Source organism: Solanum pennellii, chromosome 9 (genome assembly GCF_001406875.1).
Source record: "Solanum pennellii chromosome 9, SPENNV200".
In the NCBI taxonomy this organism is placed as follows: domain Eukaryota; kingdom Viridiplantae; phylum Streptophyta; class Magnoliopsida; order Solanales; family Solanaceae; genus Solanum; species Solanum pennellii.
The window spans coordinates 3,905,985-3,932,775 of NC_028645.1; the positions used below are offsets into that span (position 1 = coordinate 3,905,985).

The 26,791-nt window shown below is 32.4% G+C and overlaps 3 protein-coding genes across 7 annotated transcripts; 2 read left to right on the top strand and 1 right to left on the bottom strand.

Moving 5' to 3' along the window:
* The first annotated feature begins 889 nt into the window (after nt 1-889).
* On the top strand, nt 890-1,881 carry LOC107031738 (histone H2A-like). The gene is made up of 2 exons (XM_015233199.2): nt 890-1,181; nt 1,399-1,881. Exons 1-2 carry the CDS (start codon nt 987-989, stop codon nt 1,639-1,641), a joined length of 438 nt encoding a protein of 145 aa, XP_015088685.1. The 5' UTR covers nt 890-986; the 3' UTR covers nt 1,642-1,881.
* A 4,012-nt stretch (nt 1,882-5,893) lies between these two features.
* LOC107031144 lies at nt 5,894-10,411 on the top strand. 2 transcript variants are annotated; one of them, XM_015232385.2, is made up of 3 exons: nt 5,894-6,482; nt 8,267-8,688; nt 9,789-10,411. In XM_015232385.2, the coding sequence occupies exons 2-3, from the start codon at nt 8,290-8,292 to the stop codon at nt 10,254-10,256; spliced, it is 867 nt and encodes a 288-aa protein (XP_015087871.1). In that variant the 5' UTR covers nt 5,894-6,482; nt 8,267-8,289; the 3' UTR covers nt 10,257-10,411. The 2 variants fall into 2 exon arrangements, with proteins under 2 accessions (XP_015087871.1, XP_027767668.1); XM_027911867.1 differs by lacking the exon at nt 5,894-6,482 and adding an exon at nt 6,528-7,613.
* A 48-nt stretch (nt 10,412-10,459) lies between these two features.
* On the bottom strand, nt 10,460-18,871 carry LOC107031143 (arginine biosynthesis bifunctional protein ArgJ, chloroplastic). Of its 4 annotated transcripts, none has more exons than XM_027911865.1 (17): nt 18,687-18,871; nt 18,083-18,214; nt 17,228-17,351; nt 16,892-16,965; nt 16,370-16,414; nt 16,123-16,173; nt 15,983-16,051; nt 15,731-15,789; nt 15,464-15,533; nt 15,022-15,102; nt 14,860-14,946; nt 14,091-14,213; nt 13,522-13,584; nt 12,236-12,313; nt 12,009-12,154; nt 11,479-11,549; nt 10,460-10,785 (listed from the first exon to the last, which is right to left on the bottom strand). In XM_027911865.1, exons 1-17 carry the CDS (start codon nt 18,747-18,749, stop codon nt 10,691-10,693), a joined length of 1,431 nt encoding a protein of 476 aa, XP_027767666.1. In that variant the 5' UTR covers nt 18,750-18,871; the 3' UTR covers nt 10,460-10,690. The 4 variants fall into 4 exon arrangements, with proteins under 4 accessions (XP_027767666.1, XP_027767667.1, XP_015087869.1 ...); XM_027911866.1 differs by having other exon boundaries at nt 18,083-18,208; nt 18,687-18,869; XM_015232383.2 differs by having other exon boundaries at nt 10,461-10,773; nt 18,687-18,806.
* Between the last annotated feature and the right edge of the window lie 7,920 nt (nt 18,872-26,791).

Sequence of the window (26,791 nt, forward strand, 5' to 3'; positions counted from 1 at the left end):
AATATAGCATCCACATGTCATTTTAACAACTTTCCTTAATAAAAATGCACTTTTGACCCAATAGTTTGACACTAAGGATAGTTTTGAGCTGAAATATAATTTAAGGATAAATATGAGCTATTTCAGATAGTTTAAGAGTATTTTTTTACCATTTTCGTATCGAATATATAGTTATTCTTGTATATACTCCCTCCGTCCGGTATTGTTTGTCATGGTTTCTATTTTTAGAGTCAAACTATAAAAACTTTGACAAACATTTTAAGATGCATTTTTTCATCATATTAATATGCAATAAATTGTAATTTATAGTACTTTTCATATAGTTTTTGAATATCTAATTTTTTTGTTTAAAATATCGAATTGATGTGATCTAATTTACCTTTGAAAATAAGTCAAATTGACTTTCGATAAGCGCAACATGATAAACATTTTCGGACGGAAGGAGTACATAGCAATAAGTTTGATTTGATTATTTTTTTGAAAAAAAAAATCAAATTATTTTAAATCAATTTTCAATTTGTTAAATTAAAATAGACTTGATTTATCAGTTTGATTGATTTTGTGGTATATACTATATTAATATATACATATATTGTGAGTCCTTTAATTTTTTTATAAATAAAAAAAAAAGAAGAAAAAATTCACCTAAAATCTTTAGGCTTATCCAGTCTGTCAACATCACTCAACAAATTTCTTAACCTAAAAATAAAAAAATAAAAAAATCACACGTGTTCATCTCTCATTGGTCAATTCATAATCACACGGATCGTGTACATTCTCATCTCACAGCCGTAGATTTAACCCAAAATCGTACGGTTCAAATTACTCTTCACCCAAGAAAGTCCATTTCTTCAAGCACAAACCTCATATATAAAATGTCAGCTCACTGTAACTCAAATTCATATCATAAATCAATTCAAAACGAAAGCAATACAAGTTATTCATTGAAATTTATCATTTGGGGTTCAATTTTTTTGAGGTAGAAAATGGAGAAGAAGGGTGCCGGAGGAAGAAAAGGTGGTGGTCCAAAGAAGAAGTCAGTTACAAGATCTGTTAAGGCTGGATTACAGTTTCCGGTGGGTAGAATTGGTAGGTATTTGAAAAAGGGTCGTTATTCTGAACGAGTTGGAAGTGGTGCACCTGTTTATCTTGCTGCTGTGCTTGAGTACCTTGCTGCTGAGGTATATTTCCCTAAATCTTGAATTTTTAGTATCTGGGGTTTGTTTGTTAGCTAAAAAATTGAATTTTTAGTATCTGGGGTTTGTTTGTTAGCTAAAAATTGAATTTTTTGTATCTGGGGTTGAGGGTTATATTGTGGGTCAAGTGTGGGATCTGGAAAATTTTACCTTTAGCTCATGTTTGATGATAAATTTTTGGAATTGTCTTCTCTGTGGGTAGGTTTTGGAATTGGCTGGAAATGCAGCGAGAGATAACAAGAAGAACAGAATAATACCAAGGCATGTTTTGTTAGCTGTGAGGAATGATGAAGAACTTGGAAAGCTTCTATCTGGTGTAACCATTGCTCATGGAGGTGTTCTTCCTAACATCAATCCAATTCTTCTGCCTAAGAAATCTGATAAAGTTGGAAAAGAACCTGCTAAATCACCATCTAAGGCTACCAAATCGCCACGAAAGGCTTAAATTTGTGAAGAACAACACTCTACCAAAGTTGCATGATTTTAGGATTTTATGAACTTGTGTTTGGTTCAAATAAATCTGTTAATGTATGTAGGTTTGGTATCTAATTTCTGCTTGTTGTGTAGGGGGCTTATAAGCCTTAGGAACAATGTACTTGTTTTATGTTTTGTAAAACAAATCATTTGCAGTTTAATCAAGTATCACTTCAATGGTTATAAGTGAAGGAAATTTCTTGTTTCTGTAGTGAAGTTTTGGTCTTGTGATGCCTGTGGATTGATGGTAGTTGAGTAGTTGACAAAAGTTCTTGTCTTTACTGTCATAGTGTCATTTCTCAGTTAATCAGTCACATAGTCTGAAAATTGGTTAGTGATGGGCTTGAGGCATAAGCTTCCTGTTCCAGCCAATCCCCCGTTGAATCGAGGATTGTCATGAATCAAATAAGATTAGAGATGGGAATATAGCTATCTTTTTGTTGGGTTTTGGGGAGTTGGAATGCTCTCTTGTGGAGGTAGTACATGGGTTTTCGAGGGCCTAAGCTTCTTGCTCTCTTGGCCTAGCCAATCCCTCGTACATGGGTTCTCGAGGGCCTAAGCTTCTTGTTCTCCTGGCCTAGCCAATCCCTCGTACATGGGTTCTCTTGGGCCTAAGCTTCTTGCTCTCTTGTCCTAGCCAATCCCTCGTACATGGGTTCTCGAGGGCCTAAGCTTCTTGTTCTCCTGGCCTAGCCAATCCCTCGTACATGGGTTCTCTTGGGCCTAAGCTTCTTGCTCTCTTGTCCTAGCCAATCCCTCGTACATGGGTTCTCTTGGGCCTAAGCTTCTTGCTCTCTTGTCCTAGCCAATCTCGCTGTTGAATTGAGGACTGTCATGAACTAAAGAAGATTAGTGATGGTGATATAGCTATCTTTTAGTTGGATTTTGGGGAGTTGAATTGCTATCCTGTGGTAGTCCATGGGTTCTTGAGGGCATAAGCTTCTTGTTTCCATGTTCCAGCCAATCCCCCTTGAATGGAGGACTGTCACAAACCAAATAAGCTTATTGATGGAAATATAGTCATCTTTTATAGTTGGGTTTTGGGGAGTTGGATACTCTCATGTGATAGAATATGGATTCTCGAGGGCATAAGCTTCTTGCTTTCTTGTTCCAGCCAATTCTCCGTTGAACCGAGGACTGTCACGAAATAAATAAGGTTAGTGATGAAAATATAGGTATCTTTTAGTTGGATTTTGGGGAGTTGGAATGCTCTCCTGTGGTAGAATATGGATTCTCGAGGGCATAAGCTTCTTGCTTTCTTGTTCCAGCCAATCCTCCGTTGAATCGAGGACTGTCACGAAATAAATAAGGTTAGTGATAGGAATATAGGTATCTTTTAGTTGGATTTTGGGAAGTTGGAATGCTCTCCTGCGGTAGAATATGGATTCTCGAGGGTATAAGCTTCTTGCTTTTTTGTTCCAGCCAATCCTCCGTTGAATCGAGGACTGTCACGAAATAAATACGGTTAGTGATGGAAATATAGGCATCTTTTAGTTGGATTTTGGAGAGTTGGAATGCTCTCTAGTGATAGTACATGGGTTCTCGAGGACATAAGCTTCCTACTTCCTGTTCCAGCCCCAGCCAATTCCCCGTCGAATCGAGGACTGTCATGAACAAAATAAGGTTAGTGATGGGAATATAGCTATTTTTTAGTTGAATTTCGGGGAGTTGGAATGCTCTCTTGTGGGTAGTACATGGGTTCTCGAGGGCCTAAGCTTCCTGCTTCCCTGTCCTATCCTAGCCAATCCTCGATTTGATCGAGGACTGGGTGTGATCCTTATAATCTTGACCTTGACCAAAAGAAGTGACATGACAATTAATGGCGTATCCTCAATCCATCGAAGAGTGTGTATATAACAGAATTTATGAAGTATATAAGCTAGAATTTACTTGGCAAAACAAATTTACTCTTATCAAATTCTAAACATGCTTGATGAAATTTTTGCTTTAGGTTAATGATGTAGTCTTTTTTTCGGGTTTAGAGCCCTCATTGAAGTCTCAATTAGTTATTCAATCTCTCTATATATATTTACACTCAGTGTTTATATCAAATTAGTCAATCTCTCTGTATATACTAGTACTCAGATCTTTAAATCGTGAATCCACCTTTGATTATAATCTCAAACCGATCCCAAGTTCCCAACATATTTAATATTACAATATTTTTCTTTCATTTCATATACTAATTAGCATAAAATTCAATGAGGAATATATTGAAGCCCAGCCCAAGTTCCATAAATATCTGCATCTGAGAAAATGAAATATCACTATACTTACACGTGTACGAACAGGATTAGCCATGTCATATTCATTGACCCATTAATATTCTACTGATAGACTAATTATTGTGAAATTATAATATGAGATGAACTTTATATTATATTTGACTGATAATATATATTCATCGAAATAAGACTGTTTAATTTATTTCTCTTTACTTGTATGTTAACTTTACCTATTAGTGATAAATAAAAGAATTACTATTTGTTATTTATTATTTTTAGGCCCGTTTTTCGAAGTGATATTTGAGAAAAAAACTGGCAAAAGTGTTTATCTATACAATTTGTTATTATTTGACAAATATCTAAATTCCTAAATACTATTTTTTTAGTATTTGGTTCAAATCTCATTATTTGGGATTTTTTAAAAATTGAAATTTTACATCAAACTTTTATCTTTTACAAAAACACCCCCTACAGTAATTGTTTGCGTTGTATTACATAATTTTTTTACGTGAATACCAAAATAGTGATGAAATATTTGATGAATATGAAAGTGATGATATGATTATTGATGAAAATAATGAACAATCGGTTCAGGGTAACAAAGTCATGTGTTTTGTCTACTTTACGATGTGTGGAATGATGTTTTGTCTCACTCACTCCAAACTATCAACTTTCTCTAGTGTCATGGATACTATTTGTTAGTTTTTGCAATGAAGATCAATTGACTTGTAATACGAACTTATGGTTAGTTCTTATAGTTTTTATAAGTTATAAATTATATTTTTCTAAAAAAAATGAAATACGTTTCCCACATACTATGATCAAGCACAGGTGAAATTTCACTCAAATAATATTTGCCAAGAATGTTTGAGAATTTATGGTCAAACGCTAGCTTAATCTATCAAGAAAAGTTAATTGTTTTTTCATATATATTTACGTTTAGCATTAATTATTTTTCAAGACTAATATTAAAAATAGAAATAATGTGATAAAATAATGACATAATACATAAATATGACCCTTAACTTTGCGTTAGTGACAACTTTAAACTTGTATAAAATTAAACATATAGACACACGCATCCTAAATGTGAGTTTACTTTCTGACTTTTTGACAAGGAATTTGGTAAACAATTTAAAGACTTCACTTGCTTCTTAAACTTCGTATCCTGATCAACTATTATCATATAAAATGAAAAGGATGAAATATTATTTTATTAATAAATATATCAAGTTCAAATATAATATAAAGAAAGTGAGTATTATATTAACATTGGAAAACTCTATAATTAATTCACTTGTTTGTAAAATACATTGGAGAAACAACTATGGTTGAATAAAGATAAATTAGAAACTACACTCGTTTATTTGGGCAACAAGCTATTCATGAATTAATTATTCCAAAATATAAAATTGTTATCCAGGAAAAAGTAACATTATAATCGCGAAATAACTACACTCAAAGTATCCCATTATTCTATCCAAAATGAATTATCTCACCGTTTAAACTAAACACACTTTTAATTAAAAAATAAATTTAATTTATTTTTTATATATTTAATTTGGTTTTTTCGCCCGATGCTCCGAGTCCATATTGATGCTCCAATTAAATATAACTTTTTATTCCATATTCAGAGCCCACGAGACCAACTAAATCCGGATCACATACTGCAAAACTCATTCGGATGCCTATATAGAAGCTCCAATTAAAATTTGAATCGCACACTATATAACTCAAGTCACACCACCGCACGATAGCACATGTTAATTGAAAATATCTCGCTAACAAACAACTTTGTAGTTTGGATTTATTTTTTTTTGGAAAAATCTTTCTAGCCAGAATGAGATTTTTTCTACGTAATAATACTTTTTAAAAACATTTTTATCCTTTTAGCTTTAATCCCTTTTACTTAAAAAATGAAAAAAATTAATTTATTTTAAAATGAAAAAAATATTATAATTTTTTAAATTTTCTAGTACACCGTAAAAGGAGTACCGTATAGATATAAATATTAGTCTCTTTCTCACATAACCCCCCAATTTCGTGTTTTGGTCTTCCGTTGAAATCGATGGTAATTTAGGGCTATAATAATGATCCGATTTACTCGTTTTCTGGTTATGCTTCTTTGAAATTCGAGCAATTCAATCTTCTTCATCCATTATTTCGAGCACTGTACTTTGAGATTTTGTTGTGTGGAGCTGAATCGAGTTGAGTTTTTTTTTTTTTTTTGGGAATTAGGGATTTTGGTTTTGGAGGCGGTGGGAAATCGAAGGGCATCGCATCTTTACGATGCATTCGGTGTCGCCTTTTCTATTTGATCTGTTGACTTTACCTCAAGCTGCTGCTTCTTTCTATGGAGTTTTGTGTTCTCATCGTTTGAAGCCTTGGCGTAATAGTTTTAGTTAACGTTTAATTTCATCTTCGTCTGTTTTCTTTTTCTTCTGTTGTTGCTGTTTCAGTTGTGATCTTGCTGGTTTTCTGTTTCTTTCGAGGGGATTTTTCAGCTGTTTCACATCTTTTTCCGAGTAGTTGTAGTCGAATCTGGTGGAAGTTTGCGTGATTTTGCTATACATCGACATACTGAAAGGTAATGATTTGTGATTTGATTGATTTTTGCAATTATAGGATCAGGTTGTTAATATAAATTACATAACATCTGTTTAGGGTAAAAATAATTTATTTTGCTTCGATCTATGTCTAGATAATGCATAAAGTTCATAATTAATCAGTTGTAGTAACGTTTGGATTCTGTGATTGCTAATTCTTGTAATGATTTACTTGTTGTGGTGATTGGGAATTCGTACTTAAGCTTTTAAGGCATTACTCATAGGCAGGGTGCAATATTTGGCTGAAAGATATATAGTTAATACCACAAGTGGGGTCTCGGGGGATGGGGTAGGATGCATATAAACTTAACCCTTATTCTTGTGGGGTAGAGAGGTTGTTTCCGATAGATACTTGGTTTAAAAATAATGTAATCAAAGCAGGATTGAAAGGAAATTGACGGCCAAAAAAAATAGCTAGATGAACAATGCAAATTAAGAATATGTAGTAGTGAAAATTGAAGAATAAGATATGATACAAATACTAAGAGGAGACTTGCCCCCTGCCTCTCCCACATAACAGTGCAACAGCACTAGGCTACCTATTACCCTTGTCCTTGATCCCATACTTCCTATTTGGAAGTAATTTGTGTGATGTGCAGAATCCCTATTTACTAATGTTATGAGAATCAATACGCATTCTTTTCTTTGACTTTAGAATTGCTTCTTTGTCGTGATAGATGGATTATAACTTGAAGGATTAATATATTCATTGATAACTTTGAGACTGTGTTGTGAAAAGCGCAGAAAAGCGCGTTTAAAGCGCGCTTCAAAGCGAGGCGACCCTTGTGCGCTTTATTATCTTGAGGCGAGGCGATCTGAAAAAAGCTCTCGCTTCAGACGAAGAAGCGAGAAGCGACCCTAAGGCAAAAGCGCAATAATGCGCGCTTTTTATTAAAAAAGTGACAATTAGTTTTTTTTAAAAAAAAAAATTAGGTTTTTTTTTTAAAAATAATCTGAAATATAACCTTCTCTCTCCTCACGACTCTTCTTTCACGACTTTTCCCTTCTTTCTCTCCTCGCGGCTCTTCTTTCACAATACTTCTTTCCCTTCTTTCTCTCCTGACGATCTCGACTGAGGCTGCCTCTCTCTTCAACCTCGACCGCGACTGCAGGTAACTTTTTGTTCATCTCTTTTTTAGCTAATGTTTATTAGTTCATCTCTATGAGTTTCTTTTCTCCTGAAATATACAATCTTCGCCTGTGCTTCATCTCTTCATCTCTCTGAGTTTCGACTACTCTAGTTTTTTCTTCTTCTTCTCTTCTTTTCTTCATCTCTGCTGCCTGCTCTGTTTCTAATTACTGACTGCTGCCTCCTCTGTTTTTTTTTCAATTCTTTTGCTTTTTTTTTTATCACTCTAGCAACCTTGTTGAAGAATAGGAGTTTGAATCTTTGTGATTTAATTATGTTTTTGATTTTTTGCTTTATATGTTATGACTTATGAGTATTTTTGCCTATGTAATTTTTTTCAATCTAAGACTATATTACCTCTATTTAGTTTTTTAATATTTTTTTATTTTTATACTAAATGTCGCTTTTTTTAAAAAAAGCGCGCGCTTCGCTTCACGCTTCTCGCTTCTGTGAAGCAAGCCCTCATCGCTTTTTTCCGCTTCTCGCTTCCCAAAACACTGCTTTGAGATGACTGGTTAAGTTCAAAGTGCAATTAATTATCCACGAAGTTCAGTTGTATAACTGTAACATCTTTGTTCTTTTCTAGCAAATGTTGCTTCTTGTTTGTGCTGAGACCACGTGTGAATGTTTGTGCAGATTTTAGCTGCTCTCTTTAATTGATGGCCGTTTGTTCTGCTAATTACAAGTGTGACTCTGAAAGTTTAAGTTGCTTTTGTGAGTCATCAAAGGAGACTCTTGGTTGCGCTTCTTGCAATCCAGGAGGTCCTTTTGTTAGTGATCTTGGGTACCATTTCACTGAATCTCTGAGTATTAAGGATGGTGAAGACTTGATTTACAAGGAACATTCCAACACATTGGAGGAAGATGGAAGTGAAGATATGCATGCAAATGATGCTGACACTGGCAGTACGGACTCAGAAAAATGCTTGATCAAGTCCTCAGAATTTCCAGGCTCTTCTATTAGCACTCCCCCTGCTGAGTTGGTTCATGAGAGGAAGGAGCAGGAGGCTGATTCTAAATCAACTGACTTGCCTTATTCACGTTCCATATCTTCACCTGTGAGTTTTGTGTCCTGAGACATTGAATGTTAGTTTTCTAGCATAATCATTTTAACGATGACGGGTTTCTTACATATAAAAAAGACATAGAAGGTTTTTTGACTCTTATTCTAAATGAAGTTTTTAGTTCACTTGAACATATCTTTTGTTATATAAGACAATGTATTGTGTCTGCTTACACTTGTATTGCCAATTTTCAAGCATATTCATTTTAACGATAAAAGATTTCTTACATATAAAAAAGACCTAGTCCAAGATATCCTATGTTATTTAGGAAAATATACTTTTGTCTGCTTACATTAGTATTCCTTAATAGAGGTGTATGCATTCTGGCGTCAGTTCACGAATCACAACATGAGCATTACTAGTGGGAAGTGTTAATGGTTTATGTGTCATGTTTAGTTTCTTTTCACAGTTTTGGGGGATGGGGGATATCTATTATGTCTTGAATAATTTGTAGGAGGATATTCGAGCCATGGGCATATGAAGTTTCCTTCAGCCATACCTTTATATCTATTGCTTATTTGTTCACCTTTACCACTTTTGCTGGTAGGTTGCTTTAGGATTTATCAGTTCTCTTCTGTTTGGGCAATTGTATTGTTAATATAATGAGCCATAATTTTCTTAGTACTCGCCCCGTCCCGATTTATGTGGCACGGATTGACTTGGTACAAGGCTTAAGAAAGACGATAACTTTTGAAATTTGTGGTCTAAACAACTCCTTCACCATTAAAGGTAAAAGGAGAACTTTAAGGTAACATTGTCTTCAATCATAGAAAGGTGGTATTCTTTTTGAGACGGTCTAAAAAGGAAAATGTGTAACATAAATTGGGACAGAGGTAGTATTTTTTTTTTTTCAGCATATGTTTTGCGGTGCCTTGTAACTCTCTATCTGTTATTTGCACATGGCTCTCGACTCTGTTATAAAGCTGAAGCAACAGTATTTTGGAACAGCAGTTGGAGCATATAAATTTCCTCTCATACACGGGGGAGACTCTGTGTTGGGGTTTTTTCAGCGTTGAGCTATTAAGTTATTTTCTTATCATATTGTTGGTTAACAGTTGTGTTTTTCCCTTTCTCCTTTTTTTTTTAATTCTCAGACAGCTTTGAAGCTTGTATCTGCCATTAAAGGTAGCCGTGAGAAACAAGGCAAGCCACCCAAGAAGCTGTCTGTGACATGGGCTCCCGATGTGTATGACCCTATCCCGACAGCAGCTTCGCACGTGCCAATCAAGGGGCAACGCCACAGGAGTGACCACAGGAAGAATGGAAAGAACAAGCAGAAAAGTAATGGCAAATCTTCACGTGGAAGCAAAGGTAAAGACAAGAAACAAGGTCGCAAACATGGTGGAAGTACCAGGAGGAGTTATTATCCTCTAGAGGATAAGGACATAATGACTTGTAATAGCTTTCACTGTCTGGAGGATGAAATTACTGCTCATTCTAGTGGGCTGCAGGCTGGTGCCATGGATTATGATATTGGCAGCCCCCCGGATTCATTCTGCGGTAGCAGTTTCCGAAAGAAATCTGTCACAGAGTTGCATTTCCCAGTTGCAAAGGCTTCATGAGCTTCCTTTCTGATCGTTGGTGTGTTTTCTGTAAATAAATAAGTTTGACGCTTATCTGAGTTGTGGGAGTTGTTATAGAGTTGTTGGCATTTTTGTACTTAAAAAACCTTATTAACTTTTGACCTGTTGAATGGACGGATGACTTTTTGCATTGCTATGTTTCTAGTTGGTTTGAACAAGTTATCTGAAGTTGTTTCATTGCGTTTTTTTTTTCTTTCTGATTTTTGAGATCAGAAATTCATTTAAAATACATGTCATACGAGCTTCTAGTTTACCAGATGTGTGAAATGATGAAATAACAACTTGAAAAGTCCCTGTCAATCTAGCAAAATTTTGCTGGTTCCAGCAGTATTACAACTACAGAACCGATAATTTGGCTGAGCCATAGCTGCTTTATTAGGAGAGACTTCAATCTTTGAGTAACGCGTCCTGTTTCATGTTGTGTACTCTGCGTTAATTTTGACATAATCATAACTCAAGTCACAGCCCCATGCTAGTCCTCTTCCTGAACCATCACCTGAACAGGCGACTGAAATTTATACGTACATCCCAGTACAAGATCACTTACTAATACGGGCAAATAAGACACAAAACTACAGTCGATACAAACAAATCCATGAAAAGCATGAACAAAGCAGATGTTCAGATGAAAAGACCATAGTAGTGACATTGAGTCATCTTTGTTGAACCTCAGAAGGTGGAACCGGAGAATCCCTCGTTAACAGAGGGCTTCATAGTTTGAAAGGGGGTGGGAGACACTATCAAACTAAAGTCGCGCTAGAACTGTATATTCACATATGTAGAGCAGATTGATATTATCCTGTCTACCTGAATGTATGAAGTGTTTTCACGATCATCGAGATATGTAGGGGGTGAAATTTTTTGCCATTTATTGAAGTAAAGAAGAAAGCTGGTACTTTTTTCTGGGTTGGAGAGGGGGTTGCACGAAAAATATATCAATTCGACTTGAAGCTTGGCACATTTTTTTGCCAGTACTGTTCTTGACATCTCAACCAACAGTGGAAATAAGTCTGGTTCATGTCATCTTATATAGAAAATCAAGTCAATGCACTCTTCAAAGAGTAGTTTGCATAGGGACAGTCTTCTGGGTACTTATATCTCTAGAGTTATGGTGTGATGTCATGGAGCTGGTTTAGTTTCATCACGATACACCAATGCAGAGGAAGTACAATGTGAATATGCTTGTTTATGTGAAACTTACCAATAGATATTTGGATTTCAACAGTGCCATGGACTTCACCAGCCTTTCGGAGATAATTGCTAGCTGCAACCCTGCAAAAATACCCAAGATTATGATGTCCCAAGAGAGACAAACAAAAAGAGAAAGGAAAAAAAAAATCTATGGAAGAGCATCACGTGGTAAAGCGTATAGAGCAATATAAATGAGGTGGTATGTACTTTAGGTCTAGCATCCTACTGAATACTCGAGCAAGAACCACTAATTTGAGGTTGAGATATAATCCAAGACAAAAGAACTATTTTACGCTCTATAATGGCTAAGGCCTCGCCAGGAAAATAAAACATTCAAGAGCTAAAGGAATTGTTTATGTATTGATCAGAATATCAGAGTAGCATCAAACTTAACAAAAATGAGTTGGTTAGGCGTCTGTTTAAGAAGCGTTATAGTTCTCTCTAGAGACAGGAATTGACACTAGAAGGCAATTTCAGGGCACATGCCGAATAATGCAATACAAACCGGGGGTGGGGGGTGGGGGTTATTGTTCTCCATACCTATCAAATGGAAGTGGTTGCCCTGCTTCCATAAGAACAATATCTCCAAGTGATATCCGAAGCTTGTCGGCGTTGAAAGGGATACCTGCATAGCCAGCAGCACAAGCAATACGGCCCCAATTTGGATCCCTACCGTATACAGCAGCCTGATTATAGAAAGGAAATTATCAGTAAAATGTACTTTCTAGGTAGCTCCAAGTAGATATGCAAAGTAATTCATTTCATACCTTGACAAGTGAAGAGGAAGCCACTGAACGTGCAATCTTTGCTGCTTCAGCTTCGTTATCAGCACCATCAACCCTCACCTATGTCCAATTAGAGACGAGCAAAACTTTAAAAATAAAAAAAGAGATTCTACAAGCTGTTGTGTATATATGCTCATGAATGAACTGGAAGATTAAGAAGCCACATTTTAAACATTTTTTCAACTGAATACATGATTGTTCCCTTCTTTTTGATAACCGAGAAATCCTGGAGGGCGAGTGGCATGCAATTTGAAACTCGATGGATAATGGATCCTGTACTTTTACCCTTCTCCACTTAGATGTTGTCCTTTATCATGCCAAGTAACAAAGGAATTCAAATCTAGTGTCAACCCAAAAAAGAAAAAGGAAAAAGAATTAATATTCTGTTTATCCTATTTAAAACACCAGTACCTTCACCTACCATAACCTGCATTGAGATCGAGCACTCCACCATAGCTTGATTTCTTTCCTTATATATAGCAAAGCTACCATCTCCCAGTATTGGTATCAACATAAGATAATGCAAATTTCTTTTACAACCTTCTACTTATATTAGTTATATGTATAACCATGCGTGGGTTACTTGTTACCTCTCAACTCTTACCAACACAAGTACTCGGGTAACTTTATTCACTAAAACTTGGACATATGGGGAAAAAAAACCTAATGCTTTGCCTCCACTAGGAATTGAACATGAGACTTCATAGCTCTCAGCTCACTTCATTGATCAATTTTGCCACACCCTTGGGTGCCCTTTGCTGGGAATGAAACTAAGACGATTTACATGTATTTATTTCTATGACCAAGACAAGATATCCTTTTCCATCTTTGATACCTTCAAATTATTCTTTTAATTTATCCTTAACAAGCTCAACTATGATAACCCATTCAATCGTTCTCTATTTTTTATGATGCTGTCTGGACCGCACCTTGATTGCCACCCGCAGACTGCTAAAACCCACAAGCACATCCCCAGTAAACATGCCCACCAAAGCTGAAGAAAATAAGCTCACACCATGTGTTGTAGTCAGGATCCAAACCTGGGATCTCTAGAATCTTACTCCTATACCTCAGCTACTCAGCCATCTGTTTAATCATTCTTTTCTAGTATTCGACTATGATTATATTAGCATAAATGTAAATATCAGATGAGAACTTCAACTACTTTTCTACAGTTGGTTTTAAGCTTATGCATGTTTAAGAAACAAGACTAGGAGCAAATCGAAGTTGGTCAAAACTCATAAGGAATTTAATAAAGAAATACAGACCTCAATCAAACATGTTGCTCCTTCGCCATCCCAAGCTATTGATTTTGCTAGACCCTGCATTACCTGTAGTGCAATCGAGTCAATCCTTCAAGCTATAAGGATATACCTTTTTTTCTGATCAGTTATCTGGAAATTCCTCTATTATCATGTTCATAATACTTCACAGGTCACAAGAATCTTCCTTTGTGACCATTTTGACCAGTAATTTCGCTAAGCTATATAAATGCTCTTGCTTGAAAGCGATTGGCATACAATCCATTATGGTGAAACCCATGACAAAAGAGTGTCCAAGCTGAACTATTCAACACAGAGATGAAGTTATTAAAATCATAGAAACATGAATCGAAATCATCATGCTGAAAGTCCATCTCATCACAAATTTGACTCTTCTAGTATCTTATAAGACAACAAAAGAGGTAAATAAGCGACTTTATGGAAGGTTATGCTAATTTCTCAGAAACTTGCTAAGGAGACAGAACTGGACACAACCTAGTTACGAACACACTATCCTGGTCAAGATAGACTAGTCGGATAAGAATAAAGCAAATAAAGGAAATTATAGCACATACAGCATCAAGGCAGTTTTGTAGGTGTTCTGCCTCGGAGGAGTTCAAAGAAGAAATCTCATGTGATTCTGAAAGTCCACTGGCAAGAGCAATGACAGCATCATTTGTACTGGTGTCTCCATCGACCTGTAAAAATATATGCTCTCCTGGGTTTAGATCATGCAACAGAGTCATTGAATACATTGTTGTCTCTATTATGATGATAAACAGAAATGCGGTACACAAAGCAAATGAACATGAATTCATTTGAAATATGTGAACAGGCTGAGTCAAATCAATCTGGGAATTTATTTGCATTATGGGGAAATGGATTTGATAAAATCACACACAACTTAAACTTGCAACCAAAAAACTAACACAAAACTGCTCAACATTACAGAAAAAATAATACGTCTCAGATATATCATGCGAAAGACCTTCTACCAGTACTGATGTAGCAAAACCACACGACATCAATCTCTCTTCCTCAGACCCAGAAACCAGGTGGAAACAACTTGCACAAGTTTCATGAATCTAAAGCTTTACTTCAATAAATTTACATATAGGTTGCCAGAGAAGAAAAGAAAATAAAATAAGGAGAACATTTAAAATTTTGATCTATTTGACAATGAAACTTTCAGTGAAAGCAAAATTTAGCTGCTTCATTTGATAACTAAATACACCAGAAATGTTCATATGCCAGGGAAAATTTCTACCATTAAACTCCTCCAGTCCTCATGCATTATCAGAATAATGTATGAAGTATTAAAACAATATAAAATGTCTTACTTACAGTAATTTGATTAAAACTTCGATTTACAGCAACTTGTACCATCTTTCTCCAAACATCACTTGTAACTGAGGCATCAGTAGTTACTACCTGCGTAGTTGCTCGAATCCAGTAAGCTACTCTCACTGCTTAAGTGGAAACGGCAGGAATTCTGAAGATACTTACACCAAGCATTGTTGCCATGTTAGGATGAATCATCCCAGAACCCTTTGCCATGCCCCCAACTCTGATTCGAGTTCCTCTTACCTGAGCAGAAGTACAGATACATATATATCATTACGAATTCATTATAGTTTCTTTCCTTTCAGAAATGGGAACTTAACGAAACACAAACTACAGACGATCTTGAGTCCGACTATACATTGATTTCACCTAAGTGCTAAGTTAGTGCCTTTGGTCCAGATTCAGCATATAGTTTTGAAAATGGAACTTGAATAATTAAGAAAACTACATGATAATTATTTCAAAACCATTATTATGACATCTAATAGAACTCTACCCAATACAAATAGCTTGATTCAAACTGTCATACAAATTGGGAGAGTGATGAATAATAGCATTGAAGAACCTAAATCAAAACACAGAAATGCTGGAAAATTAATCTTACTTCTGTTTCAACAGCCACACTCTTACTAACAAGATCAGTGGTCGTTATAGCTACAGCTGCAGAATTCGCCCTGCAAATGCCATATGAGATCAGCAACCCGTAGCCAGAACAGACCATCTAGAGTGGATCGGAGTTCATTATTTAGAACAAATGAATACAAACACAAATGGGTAAGTATAAGGGAAGAAAGATACAAAATTAATATAGGATAAAATCCGACAATGCCAATTAAATATATAAATTATTACATCAGAAAAAGATGATTACCCCTCCACGGTTGGTGAAAGCTGTTTAACAAGATGTGGGAGTGAGTTGAGAAGTGCTTCCTGCAAGTGATGTAAGCATAAAAACGGGGTTACTGGTCAGAGAAAAAACTCGTACAGTAAAATCATACACAAAATAACGAATATGCCAAAGAAATGTAAATTCAAGGCATCCAACATTGGGGTATTGTTATATGCAAGAAAGAGGTTCAAGGAATTAGGAAAAGTCAATTAAGTGCAACATGTAAGCATTTACCTTCTTTATTCTTTGACCTATTACACCAGTTGATTCGATCAAGACATCGTCTTGCTTCAGTTGAAGTAACTATTAAAATTGAAAATTAATATCAGAAACCAAATATCTAAAGTCTAAACCAAAATGGACAAACTGCAAACCTTAGCTAGTGCACTTGAGCACTCAATTACATCTTGATAACCTGCATCACCCTGAAACGGAAATTCTGAAAATCTTAAGTCACATTATCAAACGCAGAAAAGTGATATGACATCATCACAAAGCCTATAACTTCACTGTGAAGTTGGATGAGTCTGGATTTGCTTTTACTGCCAATCAAATTGAAACAAGAGGAGATGCACCCTGCTTTAAATTGAGCTTCCAATTAAAACATTCAGGAGAAATTACCGTTGCTGCATTAGCTTGACCAGCATTTATTAATACTGCACGAGCCTGAAAAGTGGTAGTATTCTTATAAGAAGGCAGGATTTCAAAAGCAGTCAAGTTCGCTGCAACCAATCCATGACATCAGGTTACTAATATATACTTCTAATATGCTTCTTGGATTCACAAAATAGTAAAAATTCATGAAAGTCTGGATTCATTCCTAAATATAAATGGAGATGCATCCTTTTCTCTAATAAATCATAAGAATACAAAAGCATCGGCTTAAACTTGTGAAAGAGACCAATAAGATAGCACAATAGCTTAATTTAAAACTTTTTTCGGCTCAATAGTAACCAATTAGAACGACTTTTCTTCTTTTTGTATCACGTCATTGCTTAAGTCAATATAGGACAAGCAAACAGTATGCAGAGTACAGAACTACAATAGCACATTAAAGTTGAGAGTTGGCAGTTCTAAAGGTGACAAAAAGTTCTTTCACCACAAATGAAAGACAAAAAAGTAAGTACAAAGTCTCCTGCATACCGTTTTAGATGCATTTAGTGCGCTTTTACAGTATAGTACAGGTGCAGCTGCAACAACATTTGTAGTAAATGCCCCTGGATGAAAAACAAGAAAATGGTGATTCCTGATTCATCGGTTTCTATTGTTGATTGTTAGATGGTAAGTTTTAACACAGCCGCCAAACAAATGTGTTCCTTTTTTCATTTCAAGAAAGCTGTATGTTTCTTTTCTATCCCAGGGAAGGAGTGGGTGGGGGAAAGGAGGTAAGAATTTTAAAAAGCAACAGTATAGTTTTTCACTCATGAACCTACGAAAAGCTCAACACTGATGACCTAGGACTATACTAGGGTAGCTGACCTGCAGATATGGCATCTACATCACAAGTGACGAGTGCGAGATCAGGTTTCTCTCCAAGAGCACGCAATCCACCATACATCCCAGCAGCTTTGAAACCCTTTGCAGCAGTAACACCGCCAGGAATCTACACATTTGAAGCAGTCTAAGTTGTCTACAGACAATTATATCATATTGATCCTGAATCATCACCCGTCCAACTAGAAAACTAATATCGAACAAGTGGAGGAAACAGAAGCAACGAGGTTCAGGAAAAAAAGACTATTATCCCTGTTTGCATAAGCTTTATCAAGAACCATATACTAGCAACACACATACATACAGATATAGATATATAATTTAACAAATTCGATGAGCTTAAGCTTACAATAGATCTTTGTTTGCTTTCTCCTGAAATGATGGTCTGGCATAATTATGCTAGCACTATCTTTTAGAATGGCTATATTTGCTTTGATTCATCATTTTCTAGCATTAATTAGGAATTCACCTGTTTCACAGTACCACATTATATCACAAACGCACAGAAAGCTATGTCTCAATCTCAGTAGATAAAACGGTCGCACCAATCAAAGAGATTACAATACTTGATAACATTATAAATATGTTAGTAAAGTTATAATGTAATATTTAGATTTCTTTTTCGTGCAAGCTGCCATGAACCACCATCGTAAATATAAAAAAAGTGTGGTATTTACATAAACGTCTAGCTGCATATACCTCTTAAGTTAGTATTTAAACAAAGTTGGCCCGTTAGAGTGGCACATATATAGTTGAATCAGTACGACGACTAGTTTGCATTGAGGTGTAGTTGATTGATTGAAACAAGAAACATATAAAGAGAAGAGAGAAGCCCCTCACCTGTTGCCATGGTCCTTCAGGGAGAAATATAGGAGCTGCTGGTATATAATTTGATGCCTCTTTTGACATTGATATAACTGTAAATACTTTACAATCTCTCTGAAAACACCTTGACGAACCACGTACCTGCAGCTTAAAATTTCACACTTTTTACCTACTGCATACTGAAAACATCACAGAAAAAGAACCCTTTTTTACACCTAAGGTGTAGCTTAATAGTCAATGAAGTGAATTGAGAACCGTCAAGTCTCACATTCAAACCTCAATAGAGACAAAATAAAAATACACTAGCTAATTTCTTTTCATCTGTCCTAGCCTCGGGACCTGGGAGGTAACTGGCATCCTATGGATTTAGTCGAAATGTGCACAAGCTAACCTAGACACCAACACACAAAATGCAAGTAATTTGACCACCAACAAGCTATTACACAAATCAAATACACTAACAAAATAAAGGGACAATTTTTACAATAAAAATCAAGATTCTTGATTCTTAGATTAGCAGTAAGAGTTCAACTGAAACTACCATATCCCAAACTCATTTCTGCAGAAATTTTTATGGGTAATCAAACAGAACATTAAAGGGTGAGATAAAAAAACTAACCTTTACACCATTGAGGTCTGAAAATCTGCTGACATAGATGAAGTGAGGAACAGAAAGAGGCATTGTTTGAGTTGGTCAGCTAAAGAGTTTTGAACTCAAATCTTTGTGCATAAATTTAACATAAATCTGTGAAATTATTAACACTGAAAAAAACAAAATAAAGAGAAAAAAAAATTGTTCAATTACTGGGAGTAGGTGTATAATACAGTGGACAAAAATATTTTGGGATAATCTAGGTTTTAATTTAATTAATTAATTATTATGCTCGTGTTTTTTGGTGTTTATGTTTATTTTGCTCGTGATTCATGATTTTTTATTACTCTTTCCGTTTTAATTTTATGTGACATTTTCTGGATTCAAGATTCAAATATTCTATATCATTAAGTGTAAACTTTATGTATCTTTTAATTATTGTAAATTGCCAATTATTGCGATTTATAATACTTTTTACGTAGTTTATAAATATAAATATAATTTTTTAAAAAAATAAAAGATTTCACACGCAAATTTTATAATCAAACTTAAATTGTTTGACACTAAAAAACGAAAAATTCCACATAAATTCGGACGAGGGAGTACTTGTCTAACGATCGGGCATATAGCCGGCCAAGGTTGAGTTAGCCTCACTGGTTCATCTTTTTTTTTTTTCTTTTTTTTTTTTTTTTTTTTGGGGGGGGGGTCGGTAGGGTTGGCAAAATCAAACTCAAACCCGTTTAACCTATATAAGTTTGAGATTACTTCAACTTGTTTCGACTCAACTCATTTCATTTTATTTTATTTTATTTTTTGGAGTGGGGTGGGGGAGGGGTCCGTATGGTTGGTGAAATCAATCCAACTTGTTTAACATGTTTAAGTTTGGACGAACTAATTATTAGTTCAACTTGTTTCAATTTAACCATTTTCAACCTCATTAAAAATGGATTCAATATACTTTGAATTTAAAATATTTTTAAAAACTTTTATGTTTTAAGTTTGATATGTTATATATAGCCTTAATAAAGAAAAACAATAATTTTATCAGGTGCTAAAATAATTTACAAGAAATAAATAAAACAATCAAGCTTAGTAAAATGAATTGCATTAGGTCTTGACCAGGAGCGAAGCCACCTTAAGTTCAAGGGTTCATGTGAACCCCTTCGGTAGAAAATTATACTACTATTTATATATGGCTAAAAAAAATAATTTATGCATATATATAGTAAACGTCGAACTCCTTTGACTAATTTGTGTATTTTACTCTTCAAATTTTGAACCCTTAGTAAAAAATTTGTCACTGTTACCATGTTGAACTATTATATTATCCATCATCTAATCCTAATCTGTTTTGGTTCAATTCATTTCAACCCAAACAAATTTAAATCGAATCGATGCTCAAGTGATAAAGGCTGAAAAATATTTATAACAATTGAAACAAAAAACTAAAATTTAAATATAAAGGGCAGATTAAAGAGAATAAAATTTGAATAAAAACTGAAAAAATAATAATAATGAAAATAGTATGGTAATGAATGGTCTCTTCAAAACGTATTAAAAATAAGATATTTAGGTTTAATGGCTTTTTGTAATTCTTTTTTAATTATAGGAAATTTAGACTAATAAAAGAGTATTTTTTCAAAAATTTAACTTTTGAGCCATAAGTTAACTTTAATTAATTCCAAAGTTTTAAATATTAGGATGATAATTAAATAATAATTGTCTTTTAAAAGTAGTAAACAATATTGTATATCATAAGGTCTATAAACAAAATGTTCGATCAACATTTTCGAGGAAATAATATAGATTGTTATACAATGTATTTTGTATTTATGTGCATCATATTTAAAAGAAAAGGACAAAAAAACAATTTAAACAAGATAAGAGATTCAATAATAATTATGAAAATATGCCATTAAAAATAAAATAAAAGTTATGCTAATATAAATAAAAGTTTAAAATTTAAAATCGGGAACATGATATGATTTCATGATTTGTATAAGTATACGATGACGCTTAAACAATGAGGATTATGAAAAAAATATCATGTTACAAAATATTTTTTCCTTAAATAAGTTTTATGTTGCACGAATTTAAAATATGTTTGAAATTCTAATATAGATACTAAATTATTATAATTGTCTTTGTAATCCTAATTTATTGAGAAATAATATCATCCTCAATAAAAAGTAGTAAGCATTCAGCAAATCTTAATGAATTATCAATATTTAAGTATTTAGTTAATTTTTTTTATCGTGTTCCAATCGATAACTAATTGTGAAATTAATTATTTTTTTATTTGATACTCCAATTTCATTTTATTTTTTTTGATGGAGGCAACTTTTTATGTTGATCAACAATTAACATGTCTCATGAATAACAAATAGTTATGTATTTTGAGAATCATCGATTCACCAGTTATATATGTGTAATTTTATTAAGAAAAAATATCTTATTCAGTTAATAAACTTGTTAATATTATCGAGACTTATTGAATAAAGATGATACATAAAGATTCGTTGAATAATGATTGTACTTAAAGTCATGTTCCACATGACACAACTCATTAATAGAACAAATTTGACAATTCATTAAAAGTTATAAATAATCTAACGATAAATAAAATAAAATAATCATAATACGACCAACATGATTCATGAAACTATACACAAATTTCTTACATAGAAATAATAGATACTTCTTCTATCTCAATTTATGTGATACTTTTCTTTTTTTCGAGCGTCAAACCGTTTAATTTCAATCGAAAATTATCTACAAATCATCCACGTATAAAGTATGGGCTAGGATGGGCAAACTATGAAATGGGCCAACAATTCTTGACCCATTAGGAGATAGAGGGACCAAACTTTTGACGGACTCTCTCCAAAATTCACTTTTCGGAAAAAAAAAAATTTTTATGTCTTAGTTTGATTGAATATGAATTTTTAAATTGTTATAGTTGTGATTTTAAAATTAAAGTGTATACACTGTAAACTATGTTAGAATATCTTTTGGTAGTGGTGTTTGACCATAAATTTTAAATAGTTCATGATTTATTTAAATTTTATGAAATTGAGTTATGTTTTATTTCATTTTATTTGGAAAATCGAAAAGGATCAAAATTGCTCCTGAATTATGCGAAATAGACCACTTATATCCTTCATTATATTTTGGATAAAAAATATCCCCGATGTTATCCTAAGAGACCACAAATACCCTCAAGAATTAACATTCTAAATTTTTTTTAGTGACGTGACATGCCACATGGGACTAATCCCTCCATCTAAGCATTAGTAACTAAGATTCACTATAAAAGAACTTGACCTTTAGTTGTGACAAAGTTGCCACAAAACTCCAAAATATTGCCACTAAAAGTTATGAGTGATTTTAGTGACGACTGAGTCTCCAACAACCATTCGTTAGTAAAATCTATTTTTTCAACAAAAAGATATGACAATTAATTTTTGATTGCAACCTAATTTTTTTAAATAAATAACTTGCAATATCAATATTAAGTACACTCAATATTATTACGAAAAATCATGAAAATTACTTCTCGACTCATATCTCCTACTATATAATTCATCATTGTATATTTTATACGTTTACGTATAACATAAAAATAAAATATACGATGTCTTCAAACTTCTACTTAATCGATATCATTTTTGTATTTTTAACAACAGTGAAGAAAAAAATACAAAATTAGAATTTAATGTTAAAAACTTTTAGTGACGATTTTTTGGGCTTTTGTGACGACTATTGTCACCGCTAAATGTCTAGTTCTTTTATAGTGAATCCTAATTGGCAATACTTAGGTGAAATGATTAGTCCTCAAAATGTAACGAAGTCTATTTCACATAGTTCAGAGGCAATTTTAACCTTTTTCTGTTTAAAAAATATAGAAGAAAATAATTTATTTGAACTGTGTGAAGTCAAATCTTTCAAATGTAAAATTTAAACTCGATTTAAAATTTTTTATGACCAAACACTATTTTCAAAACAATATGAAAAAATTGTTCAAGTCAAACGAATTGAAAGAAATATTCTTCTATTTTCTTCGATCTTTTACTATAAACTTAAAACACATAAATATAAAAAAGTACTTTTTTATTAATTAAAATTAATAAAAAAGATTCAGGTAGATTATCAACTGATCACAAACCAAAAAAAAAAAAAACAAAGTAATTAACTAAAAAAAAAATCAATTTCATAAAACATTTTTCCTTCATTTCATCCTTGACGTCGTGACGTTCCCTCCTTCTCCGACGACATCTCCGCCGGCAGCGGCGGCAATGAAACTCCGCTAGCAGTACGGCCGAGTCCAGATTTCGAATTTGCAGGCGGCGGCGTAACAACCTTATTTTGCTCGCCGGCACCGGCGCCATTGTCGGTATCGGCGTCCACTGGATCAGCTAACGAAATGTTCTCCGGCAAAACAAAATTGAAGCTCTGAGATGGCCTCCTTTGATGGCGATTTGCCCTTTCTGAAGACATTTTTTCGATTTTTTTTTTGGGTGTAGAGTAGATATGTAGAAAAGTGGTTGTTGACTATCTCTCTTATATAGGCAAGGTGTAGTTAAAAGAAATCGAGCTCGCGTTTGATTATAAATTTTCGAAATAAATTTTTAAAAGTTCTTATAAATTAGTTCATGACCATTTTTGGAAATTTCTTTAACTTTTTTATAATAAATATACCCTCTTTATTCGCTATTATTTGCCATGATTTTTATTTTTAAAATCAAACTATAAAAACTTTGACAAACATTTTAAGATGTATTTTTTCATCATATTAATATGAAAAAATTGTAATTTGTAGTACTTTTTATATAATTTTAGAATATTTAATTTTTTTGTTTAAACTATCGAATTAATGTGATATCTAATTTACCTTTAAAAATTAGTCAAATTGATTTCGATAAGCGCAACATGACAAACAATTCCGGACGGAGGGAGTATGTCCAAAAATAATATTAAAAAATTTAAAGTAACATTAAATACTTCTAATAATAATATATCAATAAAATTTCTTAAGTGATTTTGAAAGTGTAAATTGTACGTAAATTTTATGACTATTTTGTAGTAAATTTTATGACTATTTTGTAGAGTAAGAGATAATGTTTTTGAAAGATTCATTGACTCAAGTATAACAAATAATATAAATCTTGATTAATATTATAAAATGTATAAAAAGAATTGTTAGTTAACTTAAATTTACTTAATTTGATTTCATGTTGAACACATATTATAAAATGTTTATCAAGGCTTTTTTGTCAAATGATATATTCTCTTCATTCATTTTCACTTATTTATTTTAAATTTTACGGTAATACTTTATTTAGTTAATCATATTATTTGATGTATAATGTTAGATTTTAAAAATGATAAAAGTAAAATAAAAAATTATTTATTTATTAATAATTTTTAAATTATGCGAATTTTAAATTTTAAATCCTAGATCCAACTTTATTTTTTTAAAAAAATCTAGAATATTTAAATATTAAAAAATTATATAGATCAAATTCATTGCATCCATGAAAATGGGACAGTAACAATTAATGATAGTAAAGTCAACATCGTGAACAAAAATGGCATGATTTTGTTTAATCTTTTTTTTGTCTGTTTTATCTTCTTCGTGAATGCTGCTCAAATTAAAGAAATTATTTTTTGGTTAGTGTAATTTATTAATTTATGGTAAGTTGACAGTGATTAATTTGAATTTTACTCCCTCGATTTATTTTTACTTATTATTTTAAATATAACTTTTTATTTTTACTAATTGATTTTAATTGATCAAGAAATATTTTTAAATAATAAGTATTTTACCATTTATATTAATTATTTATATTTTTCAAATTTAAAATTATATATTTATATGATAAAATATTTATATTAATTATTGTATTCAAGAAATATGCAAAATAAAAAAGAGAAAAAGGATAAATATATCCCGAACTATATAAATGACATGCAGATACACTTTATCATACTTTTAAGATATTAGTACTCCTGTCATTCAAAAACTATAGCATATAATATATGTCCTTCGCTCTAACAGATAACTAATTAGAGAAATGTGGCACAATCTTATCAATCGACTCAATATTTAATAAATGTCAGTCGGTGGATAAGATTATGACACGTGTATGTCCGTTAGTATAAAGAGTATATATGCTCTAGATTTTGATCGGTAAAGACATTAATATCCCCAAAGTATGATGAAAAACATCTTGCATAACATTTACGATAGTTTAAAGATATATTTATTATTTTTTTTAATAAAAAATAAACAAATAAAAGTAAACGTAAAATAAGCTACAAGTACAAGATAAAAAAATTGTTAATTGAGATTATAGTAGTGCATTTTCTTGGTTTTGTTAAATTGTGTTTTTTATAAGGTACGTTGAATCTCTCTTCTTCTTTTTTCTTTTATGAAATCTCTGAATTGGATTTAGATAGATTTATGTATTTGGACATGGACTTAATTAAGATAAAGTTAATTATTTTTCATTTTATATTTTATTTTTAATAATGATTAATTTTGAAGACTAGAAACATCATAATTATGTCAAAGTAAATATTCAATAAAGTGTGTCCTTTAAGAAATTATAACCTTTCATTGTTGTCGTAGGGTATTTATGAGTCGATTTGAATTGATTATTAGTTAAAATTAAAATTAAATCAATTTTAAAATTATTAAAATCAAATTAAATTAAATATAGTACTTTATATATTTATTGGCTTGATTATTGTCGATTTCGATTTAATTTGGTTAGGTATTTAATTATCAATTATAGCAAAAATAAAAGAAACAATTCATTCAAAACGTGAAAAAAATGAAATAAGTCATTTAAAATGAAAATAGTTAAAATGACCCTTATTGGAGAACTTGTATATCATTGTAGGTTATTTGTAAATCAATTCACTATCCACTTATTACTAATTAAATCCCACAAAATTAATAAATTCGTCACATTACTAATGCAACAACATGAAAGATACTGCCAATGAGCGTTTTTAAAAATTTGAGGCGAAAATATCTATAGAATTAAATTATTATACATTCAAGTGTCTAAATAAAAATAACCGATAAACTTAAAAGTCTGAATATGTTCATCTTAATTATTCTTTTATCTCAATTATGTGATGTTACTTCATAGATAACTTTTCTTTTAAAAATAATATATTAGAGGTTTTAAAACAAATCATAAATATTTATAAAATTATATTTAAAAAAAAAGTGCATGAATTAATTCGGGATGCACTTCTTCTTTACCTTTAATTATAAATTTCGAATTCAAACTTGAAAGAGAATCCTATTGAAAGTGTCTTCCTAAATAAGCGGCTCAACTTAAATTTAATTGGGGCTTCTATTCGGACTCGAATAATTTTGGATGTCATTTTCAAGAATCTATTATTTCGTCCTGTTTTAGTAGTGTTTATTGCGATTTCAATATTATAATTGGTTTATTAATTAGGTGGATTTAGTTAGTAACGAGTGGGTAGTGGATTGGTTTAAAAATTATATTAATAAATTAAATTATAACCAATAGTTGAGTGTCAAGTATTTTTAAAAATATTTAAACAATTTAATTTTGAAAACTGTTAAATAAGTGGTCAATTTTGAACCTAAATGTGGATGACAAGGGTATTTTGAAGCCAATAGGCGGATGAGAAGGACGTTTTGGAGCTAATAGGTGATGGAGTGTAATATTATACCATTTCCAATACTTCGAGAATATTTTAGGCCCTTTTTCAATTTTTTCAATTATAAATGTAATTCCAAACTAACTTACAAATTATACTGTTTAGTTACATTATATTAAAGACAATATTTTTATTAAAAAAAATATGTGAAAGTGCTGTTGTTATATTTGGAATATCTTTATAAAAAAATATGTGAAAGTTTTGTTGTTATATTTTGAATATCTTTATAAATAAACAAGTGAGAGTTTTGTTGTTATATTTTGAAAATCATGTTATTTCTTTGTAATGAGAGGCTGGAAGTCTCCTAAAAATTAAACAACTTAAAAGTATAAATAACATGTGAGACAAGTAGACAAAGGTGAGGTTTATGAACTCGAATAAATTCAGTAACTTTTTTTATAGATTTTGTATTATATTGGAAAATT

Bases quoted from the DNA above. Each gene is read 5' to 3' on its own strand.
- LOC107031738 (XM_015233199.2), top strand. From the start codon at position 987: ATGGAGAAGAAGGGTGCCGGAGGAAGAAAAGGTGGTGGTCCAAAGAAG. The intron at 1,182-1,398 runs GTATATTTCCCT...CTCTGTGGGTAG, and splicing joins TTGAGTACCTTGCTGCTGAG to GTTTTGGAATTGGCTGGAAA.
- LOC107031144 (XM_015232385.2), top strand. From the start codon at position 8,290: ATGGCCGTTTGTTCTGCTAATTACAAGTGTGACTCTGAAAGTTTAAGT. The intron at 8,689-9,788 runs GTGAGTTTTGTG...TTTAATTCTCAG, and splicing joins CACGTTCCATATCTTCACCT to ACAGCTTTGAAGCTTGTATC.
- LOC107031143 (XM_027911865.1), bottom strand. From the start codon at position 18,749: ATGCCTCTTTCTGTTCCTCACTTCATCTATGTCAGCAGATTTTCAGAC. The intron at 16,174-16,369 runs GTAATTTCTCCT...TTTCCGTTTCAG, and splicing joins GTCAAGCTAATGCAGCAACG to GGTGATGCAGGTTATCAAGA. The intron at 10,786-11,478 runs GTAAGTTTCACA...TATAAATTTCAG, and splicing joins TGAAATCCAAATATCTATTG to TCGCCTGTTCAGGTGATGGT.